We start from the raw sequence: 22,777 nt of genomic DNA, 5'->3' as shown, positions 1-22,777 counted from the left end.
ATTATAATGATTCTTTCCAATATTTGCTTGCACATACAGTCTGCGTGGGAGGCCCCGTAAACGGGAGATGATTCTCTCTGGATCCTAAACAAAATTCTGAGGTTACATTTCCACATTTCAAATGGTACTCACTCTTTGTGATACAGTGCTCTGCGGGCAGTAACCGTTTTCTGAGCAGTCGTTGTAATACTGATTTGACGGTCGGCCGGTACACAAGTTGTAGCACAAACAAATGGGACTGTGGTTGAGAGAACAGAGATATGGGTGATGAAAGTACACATCAAATCATTGCGATGGAAATAAATATTGTGCGTAGAAGCAAGTAACAAGAAATCAACAGTTCTGAACTCTCCCACTGACAAGTCACATGATGGTGAATGGTTTCATTCCTAAATCAGAATCAGAGTTTTGTTGTTTAGGTCTGAAACCTCCCCCCATCCCCCCACCCCCTGACTTCCCCTGCAGTGACATGGGTTCAAATGACCATTCCCACTTCGACGGGATGTTATAGTTTTGGTTGAGATATGGATCAGATTTTAACTTTGTATGAGATAATATGAAACCAATTATATAAAATATCAAAAAGCATACAATTCTAAGATGAATCTAAAGTTCATCTGATGAAAATTGGTCTTGAAATGGCTGAGATATCCCAAAACAAAGGAAAAACAAGGTGGTCCTAATAAAAGACGGGACCCCCCCTTTTGTTACTCCACTCCTGACACCAGTAATTTTGATCAAAATTAGTTGAACAGCTGCACTAGAGAAATAAGAAATCCAAAAGTACATCAACAGAAATAATCTTCTTTAACTTTTCCTCTAATGGGCAATCATTACAAATGATGAACAGCATACCTGCTCAGCCAATTTGAAAGAAATAATACACAAAGGATTAAAAAAAGAAAGATGTCTTACACAGCAGCAAGCCCGGACGGTGATCTGAATCGTGTTCCTGCCCGGTTGGCACACTTCTTTTAGGTAGAGGGGCTTGTGGGAGGTCTTATTGTCGCCCCTCTCGATGGTCAGTGGGTTGGCGTTGACCGATACTTGGACAGAGGCTGGCCAGTTGGTGTGCATCTGCCTGTCCTCGTGGTGGTAGCACTTGAACTGGAGCTCCAAGTCTGATCTGATTGGGGGAAGGGGAGGGTGAGGATGAGGAATGGGAAAGAGGGAGGGTTGGAGGAAAAAGAGGAGGAGGGGAATAGGGAAGGATAGACAGAAAAAAAGTTTAGATGGTTATATGAGATCCATTTGTTACCTGCGAAACTTTCCGATACTATGTTTGATGCTCTTTCATCTTAGTACTCTGGCACAATTGCTTTTAATTTGATACATATCATATCACAATATTTCTTACCAGTTCATCTGCATAGCACACCTATTCATATACATATACATTTGACTGTTTCTGCTTGCATACTCTTCTACCTTTGAATGTCAGTCCTTGTTGTTGGACACTAAAGACATATTTTTGTCTTTGTTTTCAAGACCATGATCACTTTTGTATTCACTGTACCATTTACTAGTATATATCATACCATACTGTAAAGTGTGCAAAGAGAATCATCGTCGGCACCAAACATTAATACAATTTTAATGTAAAAAGCTTGCAGGATTCTGGAGAGCCGTAGCCTACCTCCACATGAGTGTCTGGTGGACTGACTGGCGGAGGTGGAAGACATGGTTACTGACTGCCAGATTGTGCTCTAGCCGGAACGGTTCCAGGACCACGCCGTCCCTCACCGGAAACGTCATGCACATCTCCTCACTCGCTGCTCCGTGGGAAAAGAACGTCGGACGGCAGAAGAGGGCAAGAAAAAGGAGGCAGAGGAGGAGGAGAAGGAAGAGGAGGAGGAGGAGGAGGAAGAGGAGAAGGAAGAGGAGGAGGAGGAAGAGGAGAAAGAAAATGGTGTCAGTCAATGGGTTTCTTTTTCTTTTTAGTCCTTATTACACTTAACCTTTACTGTGCTATGTTTGCTGATTGTCATGCAAGCTGGAACATTTTCTTTTGCCCATTGGTACAGATGTCTGGAAACCATTTGTCAATGAATAAAGATTATCTAATCCCCTTAATCCCCATTGTGTCAACAGGGTCTTCTTGTTGGACTGAGGCAACATTGCTACACCTGAGTGGGCTTACTAACTTTACAACTATGGGTAGATCAAGTTTAGATGGATTACTAGTATTGAATGCTGAGGAAAGGCTTGGCAAGTTAACCCGCTGAAGACGGACAGATTTTGCTACAACACGCATTTCCCAAAGACATGTGCCTGAGTATACTCAGGACTCGTCCTCAATGGGTTAAGCTAAGTGTCTAGGCACATTAAGGGTTGAATTTGTTAGATAACACCTCTTTCCATTTTTCAGTATCTAGCTTTCACATGAATTAAATCGAAACCATGGTTCCATTCAAAACCACGGATGGAGATGTGGCGTGTAAAAATTTGTCTGGATTTTTGTGCAGGAAAATAACAATCATCGCTGTCATAATGCTCTCAAACTTCTGAAAAGCCTGGAAAGGAGGCTATTTTGAAAGACTGACCTGTTTTCATGTCCGGTGGTCCCCTGGGAAAGGGTTTCATGTCCCCTGTTGGTGATATGTAGGTAGGGGGAATGTTGGGGCTGGGTGTGAGTGGGGGCGTGGGGTTGCCTTGCATGTTGGGCTGGAAGTTGATTGGTGCATTATTCTGTGGAGATGAACGATAAATATAACACAAATTTCATATAAAAACATGCTCAACAATCCATAACACAAGCGAAATAGTTTGTGCCAACAATGATTACACATGTTTTGACTATGTCAATGACACCCTGCTAGTTCTAGTTAGCAAGACGTGTTGTGTATGTATGCTGGGAAAGCAATAGAGTAAATGTGAATATGTATTAGCACATGCCATCCAGCAACTCTTTCACGCCCGCTACATTACCTCCTGAAGAAGACACCAAGCAAAAGTAAAAAATTTCCTTCATGATCTCATTTTGTATTCAGAAGAAACTTGTTTTTTTGATCATCACCTAAAGAGCAAAAACACAACGCAATAATCTCATGACTCATTTCACGTCTCTGGCTGCAGAATTGACGGAATACACAAGAGGAGGCGTCAGGCTGCCCTCGCTGGAGAAAGCAGCTTAGTTTTGTGACTTGACACTTATCAAGATTCCCTGCAAACTAGTCATCATTTCCTGTGATGACAATCAAACCAATTCTTTACTGTGCGGGGCTGCTTTCCACATCAAGGGAAAATATCACACTTCCATGACAACCGTCAACAAAACTTCCATATCAAGAGATGCAGACAATTTCGCCTTGAACAAATGAAGAAAGAAAAAACACACAAAAGGAGAAAGTGAGGGATTATCTTCAATCTACTCATCCTTCCCTTAATTGGCAGGCATGACAGATACATATCAGGATTCCAGAGCACTTTTGTACAGTTTAGGAATTGGTTGGTGTTTTTCTCCATCTCAACTACAGTTTGATGCACTGACCTATTCACTTGATTGAAATATATCTTGCTATGCTCAGATACACTAGCAGAAAATAATTTAGTTTGTTACGTTGATTGTGCAATGTTCAGTTCCTTACTTACATCGAGAGCAAAACCCCCCCCCCCAAAACAGCAACAATATCAGCAACAGTAGCGACAACAATAACATCAGCAATAGCAGGAACAACAATAGCAACAACAGCAGCTAGAACAAAAGAAACAACAGCAACAAAAGTATCAACAACAGCAACAACAGCAATAATGGCATCAATAAGAGCAACAGCAAAAGTAGCAGAAATAGCAGCACCAGCAATAACAAGAGGATCACATTGTTGCAGGACTGACCATAGTCTGTGGCATCGGCATGTGACCCTGTGGCGGCACCCCGCCCCTGGGGAAGAACTGGTTAGGGTGATGCTTGTTTATCATGTAGCCGTGCCTCACCGGTCCCTGCATGGGTCCCGGCTGACCCCCTTGGTACGGTCCACCCTTCATGGGCATGGGTCCCTGTGGTCCCATCTGGGGATATTGCGGCTGGTTCATATGATTCTATATAATATATAGAAAAAAAGGAGAAATAGAATGTATGATTATCAAAGTGTATACACAAGTGCCTGCTATTAGCATCAAAGAAATACAGGTAAAGAATAAAATCACATATAATTTCCGAATAATACATTTTGTCAACTAAATTTTGATTTTTTTCTTTTTATGCATGACAAAATCTTTCTGGAAATCCAGCTGTAGTCAAGGTGAATTGTGTAGTTTTACTTCTTCAAATGCATACAACAGAGTAAATGTTGGGTAAGATGATAAAGCTTAACCATTTGGTTTAGTGCGCTGTAGATACAAATTTAATCAAGCAATATGGTTTTACCTTTTGTCTCGGTTTCTCAACACTTTGGTCATTAGAATGTGAATCATGAAGGCAACTACCCATAACCATTTGGCTTTGAGCATTTGAAAATAGCTATGCTATGACTGAATTTTTGGAGGTACAACTCCCTTGACAGAAACAGTTGGCCATAGTTTGGCCTATTTATATGTCTATACAAGAAGTGTAACACATAAAACCAGTGAGTGATTCTTTGAAAACTCACTTTACACAATAGGGGATTCCTACAATGATTGCTAAAGGTTTTCTGATCGCATTATTGCACCCTCACCACAAAATGGGGGGCACGCTTGCTTCTCTAATGACACTGTCTCCTCCAGAGAAAGAGAATGAGGGGGAGCCAGGAAAGAAGAGGTGAATGACACGGTGAGTGGAGGAGTCAAGGGAAACAAGACAAGTGCAAAGCAATGTCTCACCTGCATATCACAATTTGTGAGTATAGTGTTTTTTAATGTTAAGTTTATCGAACGTTTGACCTTTGACATCATCAGATCTGACCCATAACCAAACTTAAAGCATTATCTTTAGGTAATGTACTTGTGGCACCTATTTCATGGTCATAGTTCACAGTTGTAGACAGCTATTGAAGGTACACCCCAATATTACAAGTATAGTGTTTTTCAATGTAAGTTCGATGACCTTTTTGACCTTTGATCTTGCTGCTGGATTTCTTCAACATAAGAATTTGACCAGCATCTTTTGGTGATGTTACCTGTGCCGTGAGTTTTGTGGTCATAGTTCAAAGCTCTGAAAAGGCCTTGATAGTACACCACAATATTGCAAGGACAGTGCTCATCAGGTAAAGTTCATTGCCCCTTTGACCTATGACCTTGTTGGACTTCACCAATATTCAAAACTTAACCAGCATTTTTAGGTTACATACCTGTGGTATAAGTTTGGTGGTCATAAAGCACAGCTATGAAAAGTTATTGAGAGTACATAAAATTGTTGGCAACGCCAACAACGACAAAAAGTACAAAAAAGTAATGCTTTTGTCTTGCTCCCGCTACGCAGGAAGACAAAAAAACTCAACGTACCGGATTGTATCCCTGCGCTCCCGGGTAAGGCCTCTTGTTGTTGAAGGTGGACGGGTGGGGCTGGGGCCCCGGAATACTCCTGGTGGGCATCTGGGGGTTGTACATGGGGTGCTTGCCCGGACCATTGCCCACCATGGCCTCCATGGGCATCTGGTGCATGGTGCCCGGAGGGTATTGGTTCACATAGTCTGGCTGGGTCCTCATCTGAGAGCACAAAGGGAGGCAGAGATGGAGGGCGAGGCAAAACAGAAAGAGGTTGAGAAAATGAGAGAGAGAAAAATGATATATCAATAAGAGAAAGTTGAGCAAAACATGGACAGACAGAAGGAGAAAGAAATATACACAAACATAAATGGATACACAGGTAGAAAGATGTGCAGAAAAAGATAAAGAGAGAAAAGAGAGAGAGAGAGAGAGAGAGAGATGGGAAGAAAGAATAAGACACAGGTGGAGAAGAGGAAAAATGAAAAAGATATGATGAACAAATTAAATCACAAGAGAAACCTGTTTGAACAGTTTTATCTATTTTTTTTTTTTATTTCACAAGTACAAATTAAATGCACTGTGCCATTTACTGTTGAAGAGCACATTCTCAATGGAATAAAACAAATGTAAGGGCTTGTAAAGAGGACACAGATGTACTTGCACTGCACCTAATCATGACAGCCCAGCTGTTTGACAGCATGTGCTTGCCAGTCAAATACCAAAACCATGACTTAAAATTGTTAAAATTGTCACTGCAAGGCATACAAACCAAAATTAAATGAAATATATATATATATATATTATAGATAAGATTTATATACACATTGAGGAGTTTATGAGCAAGAAGAGAGGAGAGATATCAGAAAAACGAGAGGGTCAAGAAAGTTATAGTATAACAATAAACAGCTCAAGAGAAAGAAATTATTAACCATCTCAGTGATGGTTAATGGAACCAAGGCTAACAACATATCCTGTACAAAAACTACAATCCTGGATTCAAGGCTCAATGCAAGCATGAAGGAAATACAGGAATGCTTGAAAGTGAGAAGACACCACAACTATTTTTTTTTTTTTTTGGGGGGGGGGGGAAATACTGTTGAGAAAACATAATCCCCTTTCTGGAATAAACCACACCATTATATCTTTGTTAAAGTATAAAGCACACACATCAGATTGTCAACAAAGTTTTGCAGGAATTGGACAGAGTCATTCCAGATTTGTTGCTCTGCATATTACTGTACCATGGGAACATTGCCAGAAACTTTGCAGTTAAATGCAAAATGCCTCACAGCCATACAGAACTGTCCACTTGGGGACTTGTATTTGATCTTTGTAATAAAGTCTGAATGCATGATTTCTGGCAATGTGCCCCAAGTGCGTGAGTTGGACCTTTGTGACAGACTCCACACAATAGCTTATAGGATTTCCAGTGATAGCAGTTGGTAGGTCGTTATAGTGTATCGGAATATACTACACACATTTTAGTGCACCTCAAAGGCTCCTTTGGAAACAGACAGAAAACTTTGTAAGAAAGCATTTGTGCAACATCCTGCGTACAGGGCAAGAATGGACAGCGGTGTAGCGGTGCGTAAAGAAGGCTGGTGTTTCACAACTTCTTTCCCTTTAAACACGCAAATCACGTCTGTATTAGGCGCCACCCACAAAATGGGCAAGAGTTTTGTGTTAGAGCGAAAAATACATAAAAGGTGTACATTGATCATGAGCTTTGCTGCAAGAGATAGGTGTGAGAGGGGGCCATCTGCTAGACTTGTTCAAGAGGAGGAAAACAACTGCCACAATATCAATACAAGTTCGAACATATATGCCCCTTTCTGGAGGCGAGGGAAAGAAACACATAATGACATATTGCTGTTAGTAAAGTGGATGATATATTCATCGCAAGGTTTACGATGGAAATCAACTGAAAAAATAGTTATGCAGTTAAATGCTTGAAACGAAGAGGGTTGACATTAAACATGAATTATCATCAGTCGGAACTTCTGTCAGAGATAATAAATGAAATCAAAACAGAATGGGCACTGATATCTGTGTCTATTAGTTGTGATTGCTGGTTACATGTGATGAATCTATACAGGAACAAAGAACAGTGAGAAAAGAAAGTGGACTATGAGACAAACAAACAAACAGACAAACAAATAAACAAACAGGTGATGCAGTGATTGGCACAATGACATATAATACAGCCAGGATACTGTCCCAACAATGACTATCAGAAAAGAGGTAAATTTAGCAACGATGGAAACACTATCAGGGACAAACGAATGAGGGTGGAATGATAAATTCCACATACAAACATACAATTACAGAAAGAGAGACGAAGATAAAAATAGACAGACATGTAGAAAGGAATATAGACAGATAGACAAATACTTTGACAGACAAGGAGATGGATTGAGAAAGAAGAAGAAGTAGAATAGAGATGGAAAGAGAGAGAGTGAAGGAGGAAAGTGTGGTGCTTGAAAGAAATATTTGTCCTTCCTGTATTTTCACATCAACAGAAAATGATAATTAAGGAATTATAGAACAAGAGTGGCATAGTTTGTGAGTGGGCAGTATTAATCATTGTACCTCAGGATGCATCATCTGGGTGTTAACATGGGCGTGATGCAGAGATGGGCCGTGAGACGGGGGTCCATCGTAGTATTGATTGCCGTAGCCCCTTTGCTGCTGAGCATGAGCTCTCTGTGCAAGGGGTCAAAGGCCAGGGGAGAAAAGTTGAAGAAAAAAATGAGACGGCAATATTCAATACGATTAGCATCGCTCGCAAGGAAAGGTCTGGGTCTCCAGTTTGGGGCTGAACCGATGATCGCGGATAATCTGGGAGGACAATGGTTGCTCAGACACAGACGTGGACAGAATGTGAAGGGTACATTGCCATGGTTACTGAATGAATTCTCTTGCTACAAGTGCCACTTACTTTGCATGCTGCTAATTGGTCTCGAGTGTAAATAAGAAACAATGGCAAAAATCTTGGCAGCAGCACTCTCAAACATCTGCTCTGGAAATTGCTCCTCGTAACCAGCACAAAATGTTAACACCTTTTGATACCTTAAGACAATACCAATCGTATTACAACCACTTTTCATCCGCATAATTTCTGACCTGTAGCCATGTCAACAAACAAATGGTCTCTAAAGATCACTGTGCAGCTGCAGATGAAAAGATATTCCGATTAGTAGCAGGAGACATCTTGTGCCAGAGAAATTAGTTATTTTCACCAATTTCTTTTCAAAGAACATCATTCACATGCTCAGGCCAACAAATGATGTCAGATGCTAATTCCTGCACAGCATCCTTAATACTTCTCTACACCAGTAGTTTTGTCTTTACCCTCTGGAACTTCGCCAAAAAAAAATCTCATCCAACGCAATTATTTTGACTTCTTGCTAACATTTGGAGATTCTGAAATCACGAATGAATTCACTCGCACCTATTTTGCAAACACAGCCGGTCACCGCACATATTAAATCTATAGATGACAATCAAAAGCATGGGAGCAACTCGGAAAGTTATGATCAGACTAACTGGAGCTTGAGCCAGAAAATTTTTCACCAAATTTTTCTCTGTGATGAAACATCTATTTCTTGTTATAATTTTGCATGCTGCAAGAGTTCACCTCAGACTAGAATTCTAAGCTCCATCAAGAGAGCAGTGAACCACACAACAGGTCTATAACTGGCAGGCTATCTGGTCTTGGAACTCATTCCCTCACCATGCCATATTCTCCCATCTGTTGTTGCTCCTCCTGTTCCTTGACACACACCGTGGCCGTTGCAGTCGCCGTGGCCGTCGCTGTGGCGCCGGCGTTGACCGTCGCCGCCGCCGCCGCCATAACTGCGGCCGCTGCGGCTGCCGCGGGCTGGGGGTGAGGGAAGTTCCCCGTCCCCGCAGACATGGCCTTCTGTGCACCGGGATGGGGTCCTCCTCCTCCCATGTGGGGCGGCACGTTGGGGGGTGGAGTTGGGTAGCATGGTCCTCCCATTCCAGGCTGCATGCTGTGCAGAAACCGAAAAAAAGTGATGAAGACAAAGAAGTTGGTATATTATGATGAAAATACAGTCTGGCTGATGTTCACGTCCAAGAAAACTTTATGTATCATTTGTATAATTGAAAGCATAACTGTACCTAGCGCTGACGGGATCCTATCATTCATTCAGCATGAAGAAAGTTCCACTAATTTAGTTTTAAGAATCCTTAATCTTCATGAGGTTTGGTATGAATAGCTCCTGCTACTAGACATGATATTGCTGGCATATTCACAAAGACCTGTAGTTGTAATACCTATATTTAATTCATGTTACAGGTATTTTGAGGGTATTTCTGCTGACAGGTTGTCTGCATTATCAAGGGTTTAGAAGAGGGACTCATACCCCTGCACAACATTGGTTTCTGTCAGGTCTTTCAACCATCAAAGTTGGATTACACTAACCCTCCAAATGAGGCTCGATAGTCATTCATGTTTCATTGTTATGGAAATGCGAGACTGGTCTCTGACGTCAGAACACCTTTGCTGAGGTTTGTACGCATTTCATTTGTTCTATTATGGATGCCTCTATGTTGTTTGCTCATCATGAACCTTGGGTACTGCATGATCAAGAAGGGTGTGGGGGGGGGGGGGGGTGGGGAGTCAAAAAAGAAACTGAGCTCAGGCATTCTCTCACAAGACGATGACTCGGACCTTCACTTCGAAATGGCAAACAACATGAACACTCGAGTCATGGGCCTGGCAGACACACAAGGTTTTCAGGGTTTGCAGCAAACAATCTTTCCCCTCTACGCCTATCAAAACAAGTGCCTCACGCATTGAGAGGTGTTTTGTCCTAATGTTACATCTCGTCACATTAGCATCTTTAAGATTGCATGAACGACCATGGCATCATCAAAACACTTCCCTGCATGTAAGGTAGAGGCCGTGTTCTTTAAAACAACTACCCTACTATCATCAAAACACTTCACTGCATGTACAAGAACATTTTTTTTTTTAAAGGCCAAAAAAGATAGAAAAAAGTAAGCATGCACTAGTCACCACTTTAAAAAATGACAAAGCCTCTATCACTCCATTCCCAACCGACATCCCACTGCCAAACTAGTAAAAAAAAAAAGAAAAGAAAAAGAAAACAAACATGAAATAGACAGAGATAGATTATGAAAGTTGTTTTTCTCCATAATGATTTGCATGCCAGTGGCAATTTGCAAAAGTTTCAAAAGTTTGCAAAATTTTTCTGGTTTTACAGTAATTGGATGGCTGCCAATTTGACAGTTGACATGAATTTCTCTTATTGACTTTTGTTTTCATTCAGCATCAGGTGGGTGGGAGGTAAGGAAGAGTTTGGGCCACAAAGATACCTATTTGGTCCCCCTCTGTATGGTCCATTTGGTCTGTAGCCAGACATCGCCTGCATCCCATAGGCCTTGCCCTGGCCCACTGCTGCCGCAGAGAAAGGGTGCGTTTGGCCGTTGAATTGGGCGGGGTTCATATTGCCCCCTGGTCCTGGAAGAGGAGAGAGAGATAGAAAGACAAAACATGAATGGTTGACAGTGGATGAAAAATATGCTGATGCACTGTAAAACACAAATTTTTAGGGGAAACTCATACTTTTGGCTCAAAAGTATAAAAAGTACATGCATTATGCATGCTACATCCAAGTTCAGAAAAAATTACAAAAATACATTTTCTTATCCTTAATTACAGGGAAAAAAACCCACTCTAAACTTATTGGCATCTCTGTCTTCTTGTACAGTTGATATCAAGGGAACAGACTCTATGGATAGAATGAAACAGTCAACAAAGTGATTACCCACAACCAAAATATTGCATTTTTTTTTTCAAAGTTGTTGCACTTGCAGGACGTGCCAGCAAGTTGCATTCCAAGGGAAGGAGATCAGATGGTGAAGCGCATGTTGTTTTTTTCACATGCTCATTCTTAAGCTCTTGCTTTAAAGACTGTTACCAGTACATCGCTATCATTCCTCTGTTGTTATTGTTGTTGTTGCTATTGTTATCAGGATACTACTATGGCGCTGGAGGCTAAATAACAAAGAAAGACTCCCGCTGGTGGCTTTATCATACAGAAGAGAGGGACGTAACTTCGACTCTCCCATCATCAGGCACATTCTGACCTGTGTTACCCACTCGTGACCTCACAGACCAGCTGAGAAAAGCATTAGATCCACAGAATAGAATTGTGGAGATTCAGACATCCCTATACATTCTTCTCAAGTGTCCTACAAAGGCATCGTGCTGTTTCCGTAAGAAATGTTCGGACAGGTGAAGTCTTGACAAATAAGCTCCAGGACCAAAGTTGTGGCTTATCAATCACTCAAAGTAATCTATTCTTGCTCTACTCCAGTTTTGTAGAATTGTGATGAGCAAAATATCTGGACTATTCTTTACCTGGAGGGTTATAACTCAGAATGCACTTTGAGCATCGGATCTTCACCTACCATAATTTTTGTAGCCTCGCTTACCTCATGGGTTGCCCTGTAAATCCCACAAAAAAATGGGATGTAGATTTTTTTCTACATACATTTACGTACATACATTTATTCCAGTCAGGTCGCTAATACAGGGATGCCATTTACACTGATTATGACATCTATACATGTACAGTGATCTGATAAGTAGGACATGTCCCGAGAAGTTACACAAACAGGTAGCTTGTGTTGGGGTGTCCTGCTGCAACAGTGTGAAACAGATTGATACAATTATGACGTACGCCTACACACACACGCGCAAAAGAAGAATTGAAAAAATTCTGGGGATGTATTGAAAGAAATTGAGGAAGCATTCACCTTTTTTTTTTTTTTAGAAGAAATTCAACTCCGTGTCTCTCACAACACAAATCTATCACCAAACCTGCAGTGTGGTCTTTAAAGAAGAAATTTACTCTAAAATTTTATCAATTTCATATAAAAAAGAGAAAAAAATCCCTGTAGAACAGTGCAAAAATGATCAAAATCAGATAATAATGGAGTTTTGACATAGTGAAATTTCAAAATTGTCAAAATCTTGACCAGTCCTTATGGATATTCAAATCAGCAACTTGGTGATGCTATGCTCTCATAATTTCTTAATCATTTCATATACAGAAAGGACAAAAATCTCATATTTCAACTGCATAAATACAAAACTTGCCTTAAAACCACCTAAACTAAAAAGACACAAATGTTACTTCTGATATATTTTGGTACGGGAATATGCTTCTACCTGTATTAGCTAGAAATATATATTTTTTTTCCCCAAATTTCAAATATAACATACATGAAAAATTGTGAGGGCATGACATCATCAACTCACTCATTTCAATATTCATAAGGACTGGTCATGAAATGGTGTCTGAAAAAATGTGAAATTTCAAAATGTTATATCTTCTTTATTTTTTATCCCATTTGTAGGGATGTTTTTCTCTTTCTTTTGGAGTTTAATCTCTTGGGAGTATAGGGTCCTGTTGCATTAAAAGAGAATCATCAAGTATATGTCACAAAATCAAACTTAAGCCGGGCATCAGCCAATCAGAATGAGTAGTCACGGACTTACGTTTGATTTTTCCAACTTGTGTGTTTGATCTCAACTTTCATGCAACAGGCTCCAAGAGAGATAGATATTAACGCTCACCATATCATTTATCAAGGGCTTATCCCAAATCAAACATCAACCATCTCGGCATGAATTTGAATAGATAACCAACTTCACCCTGAATTAAGAGCACAGGAACTCCCCATCCTTAAGGATACATAATGCATTATCAAAATATGACAATACAGCTCCTTCCATGGCTAACATTACAGTGAGTCCGACCTACCTCGGAATGAGTTGTTCATCATGTTACTCTTGTCAGTGGTTTGCGTGACCCCCCAGATTGTTGTAACAACGCTCAAAGACTGCTGGGAAGGCTGCTGAGGGGCGCCCTGCCATGCAGGATCACTGCAGGAAGAACAGGGAGAAGATATTGGACCAGCGAAAAAAGAAATTAAAACATTGCTAACATGAAAAAATGCACATATGATATATTATCATTCATACTTGATAACAAATTCCTGCTGGTCATTTACCCTGATGGAATTTTCAAGAAGGGTTATGAATTTCCTGAAAAAGAAAAAAAATGAGTACAAGAAAGATGCTGAAGGAAACTTATGGCCTGTTGGTGTAAAACATGTTGCACTACATGAAATTGACATGAACAATGTGCAATGTTTTCCATTCAGTTTTCCTTCAAAGCTCTTGTTGCAAAATTTATTTATTTATTTATTTATTTATTTTATTTATTTATTTTTTTTTTTTTGGGGGGGGGGAGGAGTTGTTACGGTACACTTGCGTACGGAGAGACATTAGGCTTTAATTGTAACATTTTCCTCACAAAATGCAATGTATGGTGCACACTAAACCTATGCACACATATTAAAGGGAAGATAAACCCCAAGAACAATGTGGATTGAGTGAAAGCAGCAACATTAGTAGAACACATCAGTGAAAGTTTGAAGAAAATCGGACAATCGATGCAAAAGTTATGAATTTTTAAAGTTTTGGTGTTGGAACCGCTGGATGAGGAGACTACTAGAGGTTATGACGTATGAGTGGACTACAATATCAAGAAAATATAAAGAAAATACTACAAAAATCCATTTTTCATGAAAATTACAAATTCCATCAACTTGATATTGACATATGTTAAGGGTAGCAATTATTCCCCCTGCTTTCTGAAAGCGGTTGGTCCACTGCTCTTTCATAATTCTTGAAAAGTGAATTTTTGTTGAATATCCTTTATATTTTCTTTGTATTGTTGTCCACTCATACGTCATATCCTCTAGTAGTCTCCTCATCCAGCGGTTCCAACACCAAAACTTTAAAAATTCATAACTTTTGCATCGATTGTCCGATTTTTCTCAAACTTTCACTGATGTGGTCTACTAATGTTGCTGCTTTCACTCAATCCACATTGCTCTTTGGGTTTACCTTCCCTTTAAGGTTTAAATTGTGCAGTGATCTCATCATTTGATAGTCTGTGAGGCTTGTGGTCGGAGAGGACAAGTTCTGTGTCAGTCCACATCAATGAAGCTGTCCTACAGCTTGCTGGAATACGCAGTAGTGTGGAAGAGTCCCCTCGGCAGTGTTTAGAGTGCGGGTCGGACAGGGTGTAGGGTGGCCTTGAAAAACGGAGTTGTCACTCTCATTGTTGGTACAGGGTAGCAGATACAGCTATGGATATCTAAGGGTGTAAGTCATTAACGAGCACACTCTGTTTGATCTCAAAACACATCCGTGCCGATAGACGGAAGTCATTCACTCGCCTCGATTCATCCCCCGACCCGCAACGACAACAGTCAGACCCACTGCCATCCGAACATAGCAAGAGGGAGTGAGAAATAAAAAAAAATAATAAAGTCGCCCTCGTCACCATGAATGGACCAAACGAGCCAAGATTCACACCCACTCCCTCAAGAAAAAAATATGCTCCTCATGGCATAAACCAACAATTCCTGACAACATCACAGCAGTCCACTTCAAGTAGCAAATCTGTTGTTTTATCATCAAAAGTAGCCCAATCTACAAGTAGTTTAGATAATGACTGGCAAAAACCTTTATGCATTGCATTAAGTAAAAGTGAAGGAGTTCCTTCACCTCTTACTGCTCAACACAAAAGTACTGTCAATTTACATTTTATACATACAGTGTACATACATACAATTGTAGGCCTGCATACTTGATACAAATACTTCAAATGCCATCACAGCATAAGACCTGGTGGGAATAGAAAAAAAGGGCCACTGTGTTGAATTCACACAAGATAGGGCCATATCTTGTCCTCTATGCAGCTGCTCAGAAAAGACGTCACTAAGCTAGCATGCCTCATAGCCTCATGATTTTGTTTTATACCGTTATGCTGCTCATATCTGTAGCAAGGTTACACTCAGGTGGCCTATTTTGGGCAAACACGACACTTTTTAATTCAGCTATTGACTGCCATGGCTGATGCATAACAGGAGAGTCCTTACAAGTAAATTTATCATCAGGTATGACACACTAGCATCTGTTGCTAGGCAACAGAAGACGGTTGATAGAGGTGCCAATCTCAGAGCAACGAGTCTGGCCAACATTAGCACACACATCACGCGGCAGCCATACCTCCTGTTTATATCACTCTTGTTTGTCGTACAGGCAAAACAGACATAATTAATGAAAAGATCTGGCACAGACCTGAACAACACTCCCACTTAATAAAATGCACAATGAATAAACATTATGGGTACCAAATCTCATACAAAGATTACATGGTTGCTGTACAGAACTGCTGGGCAAGTCAAAGGAATAATGACATTGAGAAGGGAAGGTGGAATTTATAAAGTGCTCACTACATACCTACTCAGTAGCATCTTCAGTTGGATCAAAATCTTACGGAAGGTTAAAAAAAGGAACATTTTCTAATTGTTAATTGCTACAACAAAGAAAAGGAAGAACATCAATGAGAGAGGTGGAAGAGGAGGAGAATGAAAGGTTCATAGAATTTAACAGATCTTCCACATATTCATCCTTTACTATATCATCACAGCAAGAATCTACACTTTGACAAAAACGGAGTGCACAAGAATGTGCATTGGAAATGAACATGTATGCTCAGGAGTGCTATTGCACCACAAGGGCCACGAATATATCATATCCCCATCCATTTTGCTCAAAGTTGGGCCCTTTATGGCGTTACACCAGTGAGGAGATACCGCCTGAGGGAAAAGAACCCATTTTTTCCCTCTTTTTTTGAGTGAGGACGTATTCCCTCAGGACCTGTTCTCCCATAATGGGTCTGCCTGGCTAACTGGATAAATGGGATAAAAATATCTTGAATTTCTGACTTTGGCGCTGCTGGAAAATTGGATTTTATTTTTGTCTTACGCGCGTCACAATACCATGTCGGATGCCCACAATCTCATTACGTTTCTACCCCTCCAAGTCGTCGAGCCTATCTTTAATACCGGTCTCAGAAATTGAATTTCAATTAAGACAAAAATAAATGGCAGAAATGCTGGTGGATATTTGCGTACGTCTTTGGAAAACACCCCAAGAACTGGCTGGTCAGTGGGTTGAGAAATTACCTTTGTCGGTGCAAACATGCTCCTTTTATAGCTCTCCTTTCAATACTACCTTCTTTTTATCAATCATTATCACTCTACATTTTGGACTCTTTTAACCGTTCCCCTGGAGAAAAAATAAAACATAACCAAACAAAACTACAGCCCTAAGAATTAGAACTTATCACCTTCTTCTTTGCTACCTCTGATGAAAAAGAAAAAAAAAAATCATATAAACACATACGCAATCAAAGGCAAATTCTGAGAGCTGCAATAAAGATAATTGGTGCATTTGAATATAATCATCATCTGTAAAGTCCACGAACGCGACACATGAATCGAGCCGACCTTACCTGCTTTACGCTGTTACGAAAGTACATTTTTTCTCCTAATGTTTATTCAAGTTCACGTTTCTACTACTCTTGTTTGCCCCCACACATCAATCTGTCTATTCATCTGTCGACAGAGCACGTCATGGACATAAAACGAGTGTGCATGCCTCTCATAAATGTCATGCTCGGCACGGCTGAAAGAGTATTTCCACATACCTGCCGATATTCTCTCTCTCTCTCCCTCTTCATCTCTCACATGTGTGATACCTCACATGTTGATGCGTACCTCAAAATTTTAAATTACGGCTTCAGAGTCCAAAGTTAACCTGTTGATGCATGCTTAAACACCATAACTTACTTTGGGGTTGAGATTCTGATTGAAGTTCAAGGTTTTCTTATTTCTTTATCTTCTTTTTTTTTGGGGGGGGGGGGGTGGTTGGAAAAGGCATGCCGCCAATTCATGTTGCAAGCATCAGTACAATACAGATTTGATTTTAAGTGGACTGTTTTCTTATCGTGTCACTAAGACCCTAAGATTGTACCATTACTTTGTGATCAGAGTCCCCCTTACTTTATGATCAGAGTGTTTGCAGACCTCATGAATTTGGTCCATCAAAATGAACATAACTTGAAATAACAAAAGAATGACAGCAAATTGTATGTGTATGCATGATCTCTCACCAAAGTTGTGAATAGCAAACTTACAACAAAGATCTGCATCCTTTTTAAAATTGGCACAAGTGGACAATACCTAGAACCATTCATCTTTGAACAGGATAGCATCATGTGCAATGCAAGGATGGGGACAGGTTTATAATGTGCCATCCAGCTAAGCCAAGATACACATGCCATTGTTAAAGAGAAGAACGGAGAAGATAGCATGGAGAAGGTGGGGGTGGGGGGTCCACATCAAAATTGATCTGTGAAATAGCAGTTTTTCATATATGGTTCAATAGATGATGACTTGAACAGAAAAAAATGGAAAATATTGAATGATATTGATACAGACAAATTGATATCCATACAGAGCAGGATCTTTATCCTCCTTGATATCTAAGATATTTCAGCCCTATCCTCTTGTGTTGCTTTGAGTTCTTGACAAGAGAAAATATATCTATATATATTTTTGATAATTGGTTAATTGAAAACATACCAAGATGAGAAGCAAAATAGAAACAGATTTCCTTGTGACACTTTGCCCTTTATGCTCTTTACTGAAGTGGTGAGATTCCCTATGAAGACATCATCAGTGTGTATGATAAAGCTTTACACTTTACTACTTGATGACCTGGAATAAGTGTCAACGTTGCATACATCTCTGCATCTTCCATCACAAACATTTGGACAAGATTTCCTGGCATGAACAAAAGAGATTGCCATGGCAACAAGTCAGAAGTGATTTTTTTTCTTTAAAGTCTACAGCCAGATTGGTGATGAGAAGTTGACACAGACGGGGCATCGTCTTTGCTGAATGCCTCCAGAGCTGAGTGAGGCTGCTCGTGGTTCGAAGTTATGAGCCAACCGTCCCAGCCCGGAGATTGCTTGGGAAGATGGATTGCCCCTCGGACACACGGGGAAATACTGTGAATTCTGCTTAGCATACTCCTGTGCGCAATTTGCGACGTATGCATTCTAATTTTCGGGCAAGACTCGGAAGCGTGGCTAATTGAGTGCACCTCGTGAGAGAGCACACGGCCACGCATCACTGGCTTGGATCTCCCTTCTACCTCCAGACGAATGTAACACCAACTCTGGGATACCAAGAGGAGTCCAAAGAAAGAGAGATACAGAGAGAGAAAGAGAGACAGAGAACACGAAAAAGAGATGTAATGTAGTGACAGAGAAGAAAGATATAGACTGGGAGACACAGACAGAGGAGCTGGAAAGACAAGTTGAGTCAAATGAACAGATGGTTTGGAAGAAGGGCAGAAAATAACGGGAGGAGGACAAACCAGGGAGGAAAGGAAACTGCAGAAGAGAGCAAGCGAGAGGGAGAGAGTAAGGCTGGGCGATAGGTAGCAGCTGGTAGTCAGATAAAATCCCCATCTCAGCCAGCGCTGGCAATACGGCCCGTTAATGAGATTATTTCAACGGAATGTCATCTTTAGAATGTTTTACCACGTCTGCAACAGTGCCCTTGATGCGCCATGTACAAGGTGCTCCGTGTGTGCGTCACACAAGTCATTTTCGGGATGGGGGGGGGGGGAGGGGGAGGGGCATTGAGGGACTGGGGGGAAATCAAGATTAGATGGGAGGGAGTGGTGAAGATTGGGGAGAGGACCATTATGGACGGGATAATGCTCCCTGATGAATGTCCAAACATCAACAATACCTCTGGATGCGCCACAACTTTCTTACGTGCACTGTAGTAAATATGCCACTCACCATTCACACTGGCTTAACAAGCATACCTGCCAGTCTTGGTTGAGATTTAACATCATTCAAATCCCCCGGACAGGACACAAAGAATCGTGATAACATGCCAACATGTCTACAATCAATGTTCGTATCACTTTATTGCTCCAGGTTTTGATTTCCTCAATGTGACACTGGCCGTCTCTACCATTGACTCAGCCAGCTATAGCAGGGGAGAGAGCAACTGCTTGTAAAAGATGAAATATCGCTGCGTATAATGGTTTAGTTTCGCTTCCTTATGTCAATAAAACCTCACAGGAGAAGCAAACTATGTGAGCCCGCTCTCTGATGGAGGTGATAGCTGGAAAGCATGCGTTTATTCACACACTGGGTGGGGAAACCCTACGGACTTTGTGCAATTTTAACAACTTTCCAGGGTCTAGAACAATGAGTATTTACCGTGTCATATCGCATTATAGTAACAGGAATGACACTAAGCAAATGTTAGTTCGCTGAATGTATGGCCTTCACTGGCTGGTTACAAGACTACAGCATTCTTCAAAACAAAACAAAACAATCACACAATGCCAATAAGAGATCACATATCTACACCATAGTAAAATACATCCTTAAAGTCCAGCAATGTTCACCTGTATAAAAAAGTGACTGTGGTCAAGAGAGAAAAAAATTCTCTCAACAACCATATCATCAGGAAACATTGTTTTCATAAATCAATTTATAAACACAAAAAGCTTGTATTAAAAAGGTAATGACCTTAACTGTTTTTTCATAATCTTGTAGCCTAATGTATTTATGGGAGAGCTACTTGTAGTTGGAAAATTAATAATTGCAACAAAAAAAAAAAAAACCAAGCAAACAAACATACAGTGTACATCATGTTTTGGTACAGAGGTTTCTTTGGTCAAATGAAAGTTTGCAGGAATGCACTCTAGATCAGATTTGGACTGAGATAATCTTATTTCATATTCCATTCTAATTCTTCATGGTTCATAACAGCCACACATATCACACATTCTGCAATAAGATGTTTTCTCTATAAAACATACAAGCCATTTTGTGAGAAGGAAATATGGAAGGTATTGCATTCATACTAGCAACAAGGACTTTTGAAAATTATATTGTCCTCACATGGGTTGGGTTGATATACACACAAGCACAATAATTTTCCATAAAAAGAAAATAATACAAAAATAGTTGTCACTTAATTTCAAAAACGTTCCCATCTCTATTCAGTGTTCTGTTCGAGGATTGGGATACTAAAACTGCACAACTGCAGGCCTAAATAGGGAATTCTCAATACTGTCAAGCAGGACTTTGTAACAGATCTGCCCATGTACGTGCCTGAGCACATGATGGCGCTTCTCTAGGAAATATATCACACATCCCATGTGTACATGTAGTAATCCTTATGTTCTAACATGTGCACAGTACACCTGTCTAACTAACACCTGCTAGATGCTGCACAGATGCCTGCCTGCATCCCTCTTATCAAATCTGAAATATTTGTTAGCGTACTACCCAGTTGATCTTACAGAATGATCCCCAAAGTTGTTTGAACGGATGTGACATGCTCATAAATACTGAACGGGACAGTGAGGTTACTTGTTCAAGAACATTTTGGTTGAATTCAATAGAGATTGTGTTGAGACTGTATATGATTTGTGAACATTATAATGGCTAAATGGCCAATCTCTGTACACATCTATTTGAAACAGTGGCAGATTCCTTTACAAATCAGTGCCAATAATTTCCTAAATCATTAACAACAGCTGCACCATTTTGTAGATTCTCTGAGATAACATACAAATGTTATTACAGTGTATCAGATTTTATTCTTGTTTTCTTTAAATAGCAAGCCTGTAGTCTGTTCAATTATGAAATTATTTCAAATAATATTGAAAATTAGCAAGTAAAAGGTCTTGTTTACCGGTTTGTCAATTCATGTAAGGATGATTGCTATGGATAGAGTACTACACTTTTGTACAAAGTAAATTCTACAGTATCATTTAAGTCATTATGAAGAATGCTTGTGGTGTGACAATGTAATCTGTGTGTCACTGATATGGAAATCCTTTGAGTTGAGAATCACAGGACCAAATTTTGATCACATATGACTGGCAAAGAGAAAACCTGGGCCCCGTTCCATAAAAGATGGTAGGATAGCAACTCTTGCTGGAATGGCACCTTCCCACAGCAACAGCCAATCAGGAAGCTGGATTCTTGTCGTCATCATGACAACTGCCATTCCAGCAAGAGTTGCTATCATGTCAACTTTTTATGAAATGGGGTCCTGGACTGTCATCCTTATCGCAAGGATCCGAAGGTTTGAGAGGCGAGGTGGAGAGATTGTGTTGTGGGTGTGGTTGGGGCGGGGAATCCCGATCTTTAATAGCACCCACCTGTGCGGCACTGGAGGAAGATTCTTTTGCATCTGTTGGTGCATTGAAGCGGAGTTTGCATTCGCTCCACCGGACGACTCGCCTCCTTCCTGGCTCTTCTGGTGTCTCAGTAAGAGGAGACGACCCAGGTCCTCGCACCACGCTGACAGTTGAACTGTTGGGAATGATTGAAGGGGGAACACAGATGAGTGGGAGCGGTCTCATATGATGTGAATGAGCGAAGTGCAGTACAGTGATTGATCGGTTAATAGCCAGCTGAATATGATTGTCAGAGACCCTTGCCAAACACTTTGATGAGATTGCAATGGCTTATTAAGAAGAGGGTAGGCAGGCTATTAGGCTTTGAATGTAAGGTAGTTAGCTGACCCACTTCAGAAAATACTCAGACACAGGGTCAATTGTTCTGCCCTAGACGACATGAGTGGGATTGGAACACACATGATTGTACAAAGGGTAAACTTTTGTAATAAACAGACACAATGTGACATTCACTTCAGCAGTTGATGTCATACTGACTTAACAGTGACTGGAACATCTTGGTGAAAAATTTTCCACCTCCATCTTCCCTCATCATTCTTTTCCTCTTTCCTACATATCTTCCTACATACTCCTCCTACTTCCTCCAAAATCATCATCATCACTACCACTACCACCACCACCACCACCATTACCATCACAATCATCATCACCTCATCTTCTTCTTCATCATCATCATCATCATCATCATCATCATCATCATCATCATCATCATCATCATCATCATCATCATCTCAATCATCATCATCATCATCACAGCCATTACCATCAACATCACCTCATCTTCATCATCATTATCATCATCATCATCACTATCATACCACAAATATATGAACACTGCATCATGGCAGCAACTGGTTCCCAGATCTTTTTCACGCATCACAGACACCCTTTATCACTCTCTAACACACACATACACACCCACAAACACACACGCACACACATTCTACAGTCATCCATCTCCATTGAGCCTGATATTGTTCACCATGTGCTTGGATTGTCTGCCACTACTCAAGACAACTAAAGAGGGGGCCACATGTGGTTGATAGCCATCATCCTCAGCTCTCACAGAAATGATAGCCGATCTATCTGCCAATTGATATCCCCGGTAGTCTCCCACCTCCGTGACCTCCATCGGGCTTTCTA

The 22,777-nt window shown here is 40.6% G+C and overlaps 1 protein-coding gene across 1 annotated transcript in view; it reads right to left on the bottom strand.

The window, feature by feature from the left end:
- Positions 1-22,777, bottom strand: part of LOC140229351 (zinc finger MIZ domain-containing protein 1-like) — a 288,520-nt gene that overhangs the window by 6,377 nt on the left and 259,366 nt on the right. The window contains exons 6-16 of the mRNA XM_072309636.1: positions 21,596-21,749; positions 13,230-13,351; positions 10,774-10,918; positions 9,140-9,422; positions 7,996-8,109; positions 5,422-5,625; positions 3,835-4,038; positions 2,544-2,688; positions 1,637-1,772; positions 916-1,126; positions 133-238 (exon numbers count right to left, since the gene is read on the bottom strand). Coding sequence (XP_072165737.1) covers positions 133-238; positions 916-1,126; positions 1,637-1,772; positions 2,544-2,688; positions 3,835-4,038; positions 5,422-5,625; positions 7,996-8,109; positions 9,140-9,422; positions 10,774-10,918; positions 13,230-13,351; positions 21,596-21,749 — 1,824 coding nt within the window. The remainder of the gene's footprint in view (positions 1-132; positions 239-915; positions 1,127-1,636; positions 1,773-2,543; positions 2,689-3,834; positions 4,039-5,421; positions 5,626-7,995; positions 8,110-9,139; positions 9,423-10,773; positions 10,919-13,229; positions 13,352-21,595; positions 21,750-22,777) is intronic.

The sequence above is a fragment of the Diadema setosum genome, chromosome 5, assembly GCF_964275005.1.
Source record: "Diadema setosum chromosome 5, eeDiaSeto1, whole genome shotgun sequence".
Classification (NCBI taxonomy): Eukaryota; Metazoa; Echinodermata; class Echinoidea; order Diadematoida; family Diadematidae; genus Diadema; species Diadema setosum.
This window is presented reverse-complemented; position numbering and strand designations above follow the sequence as displayed.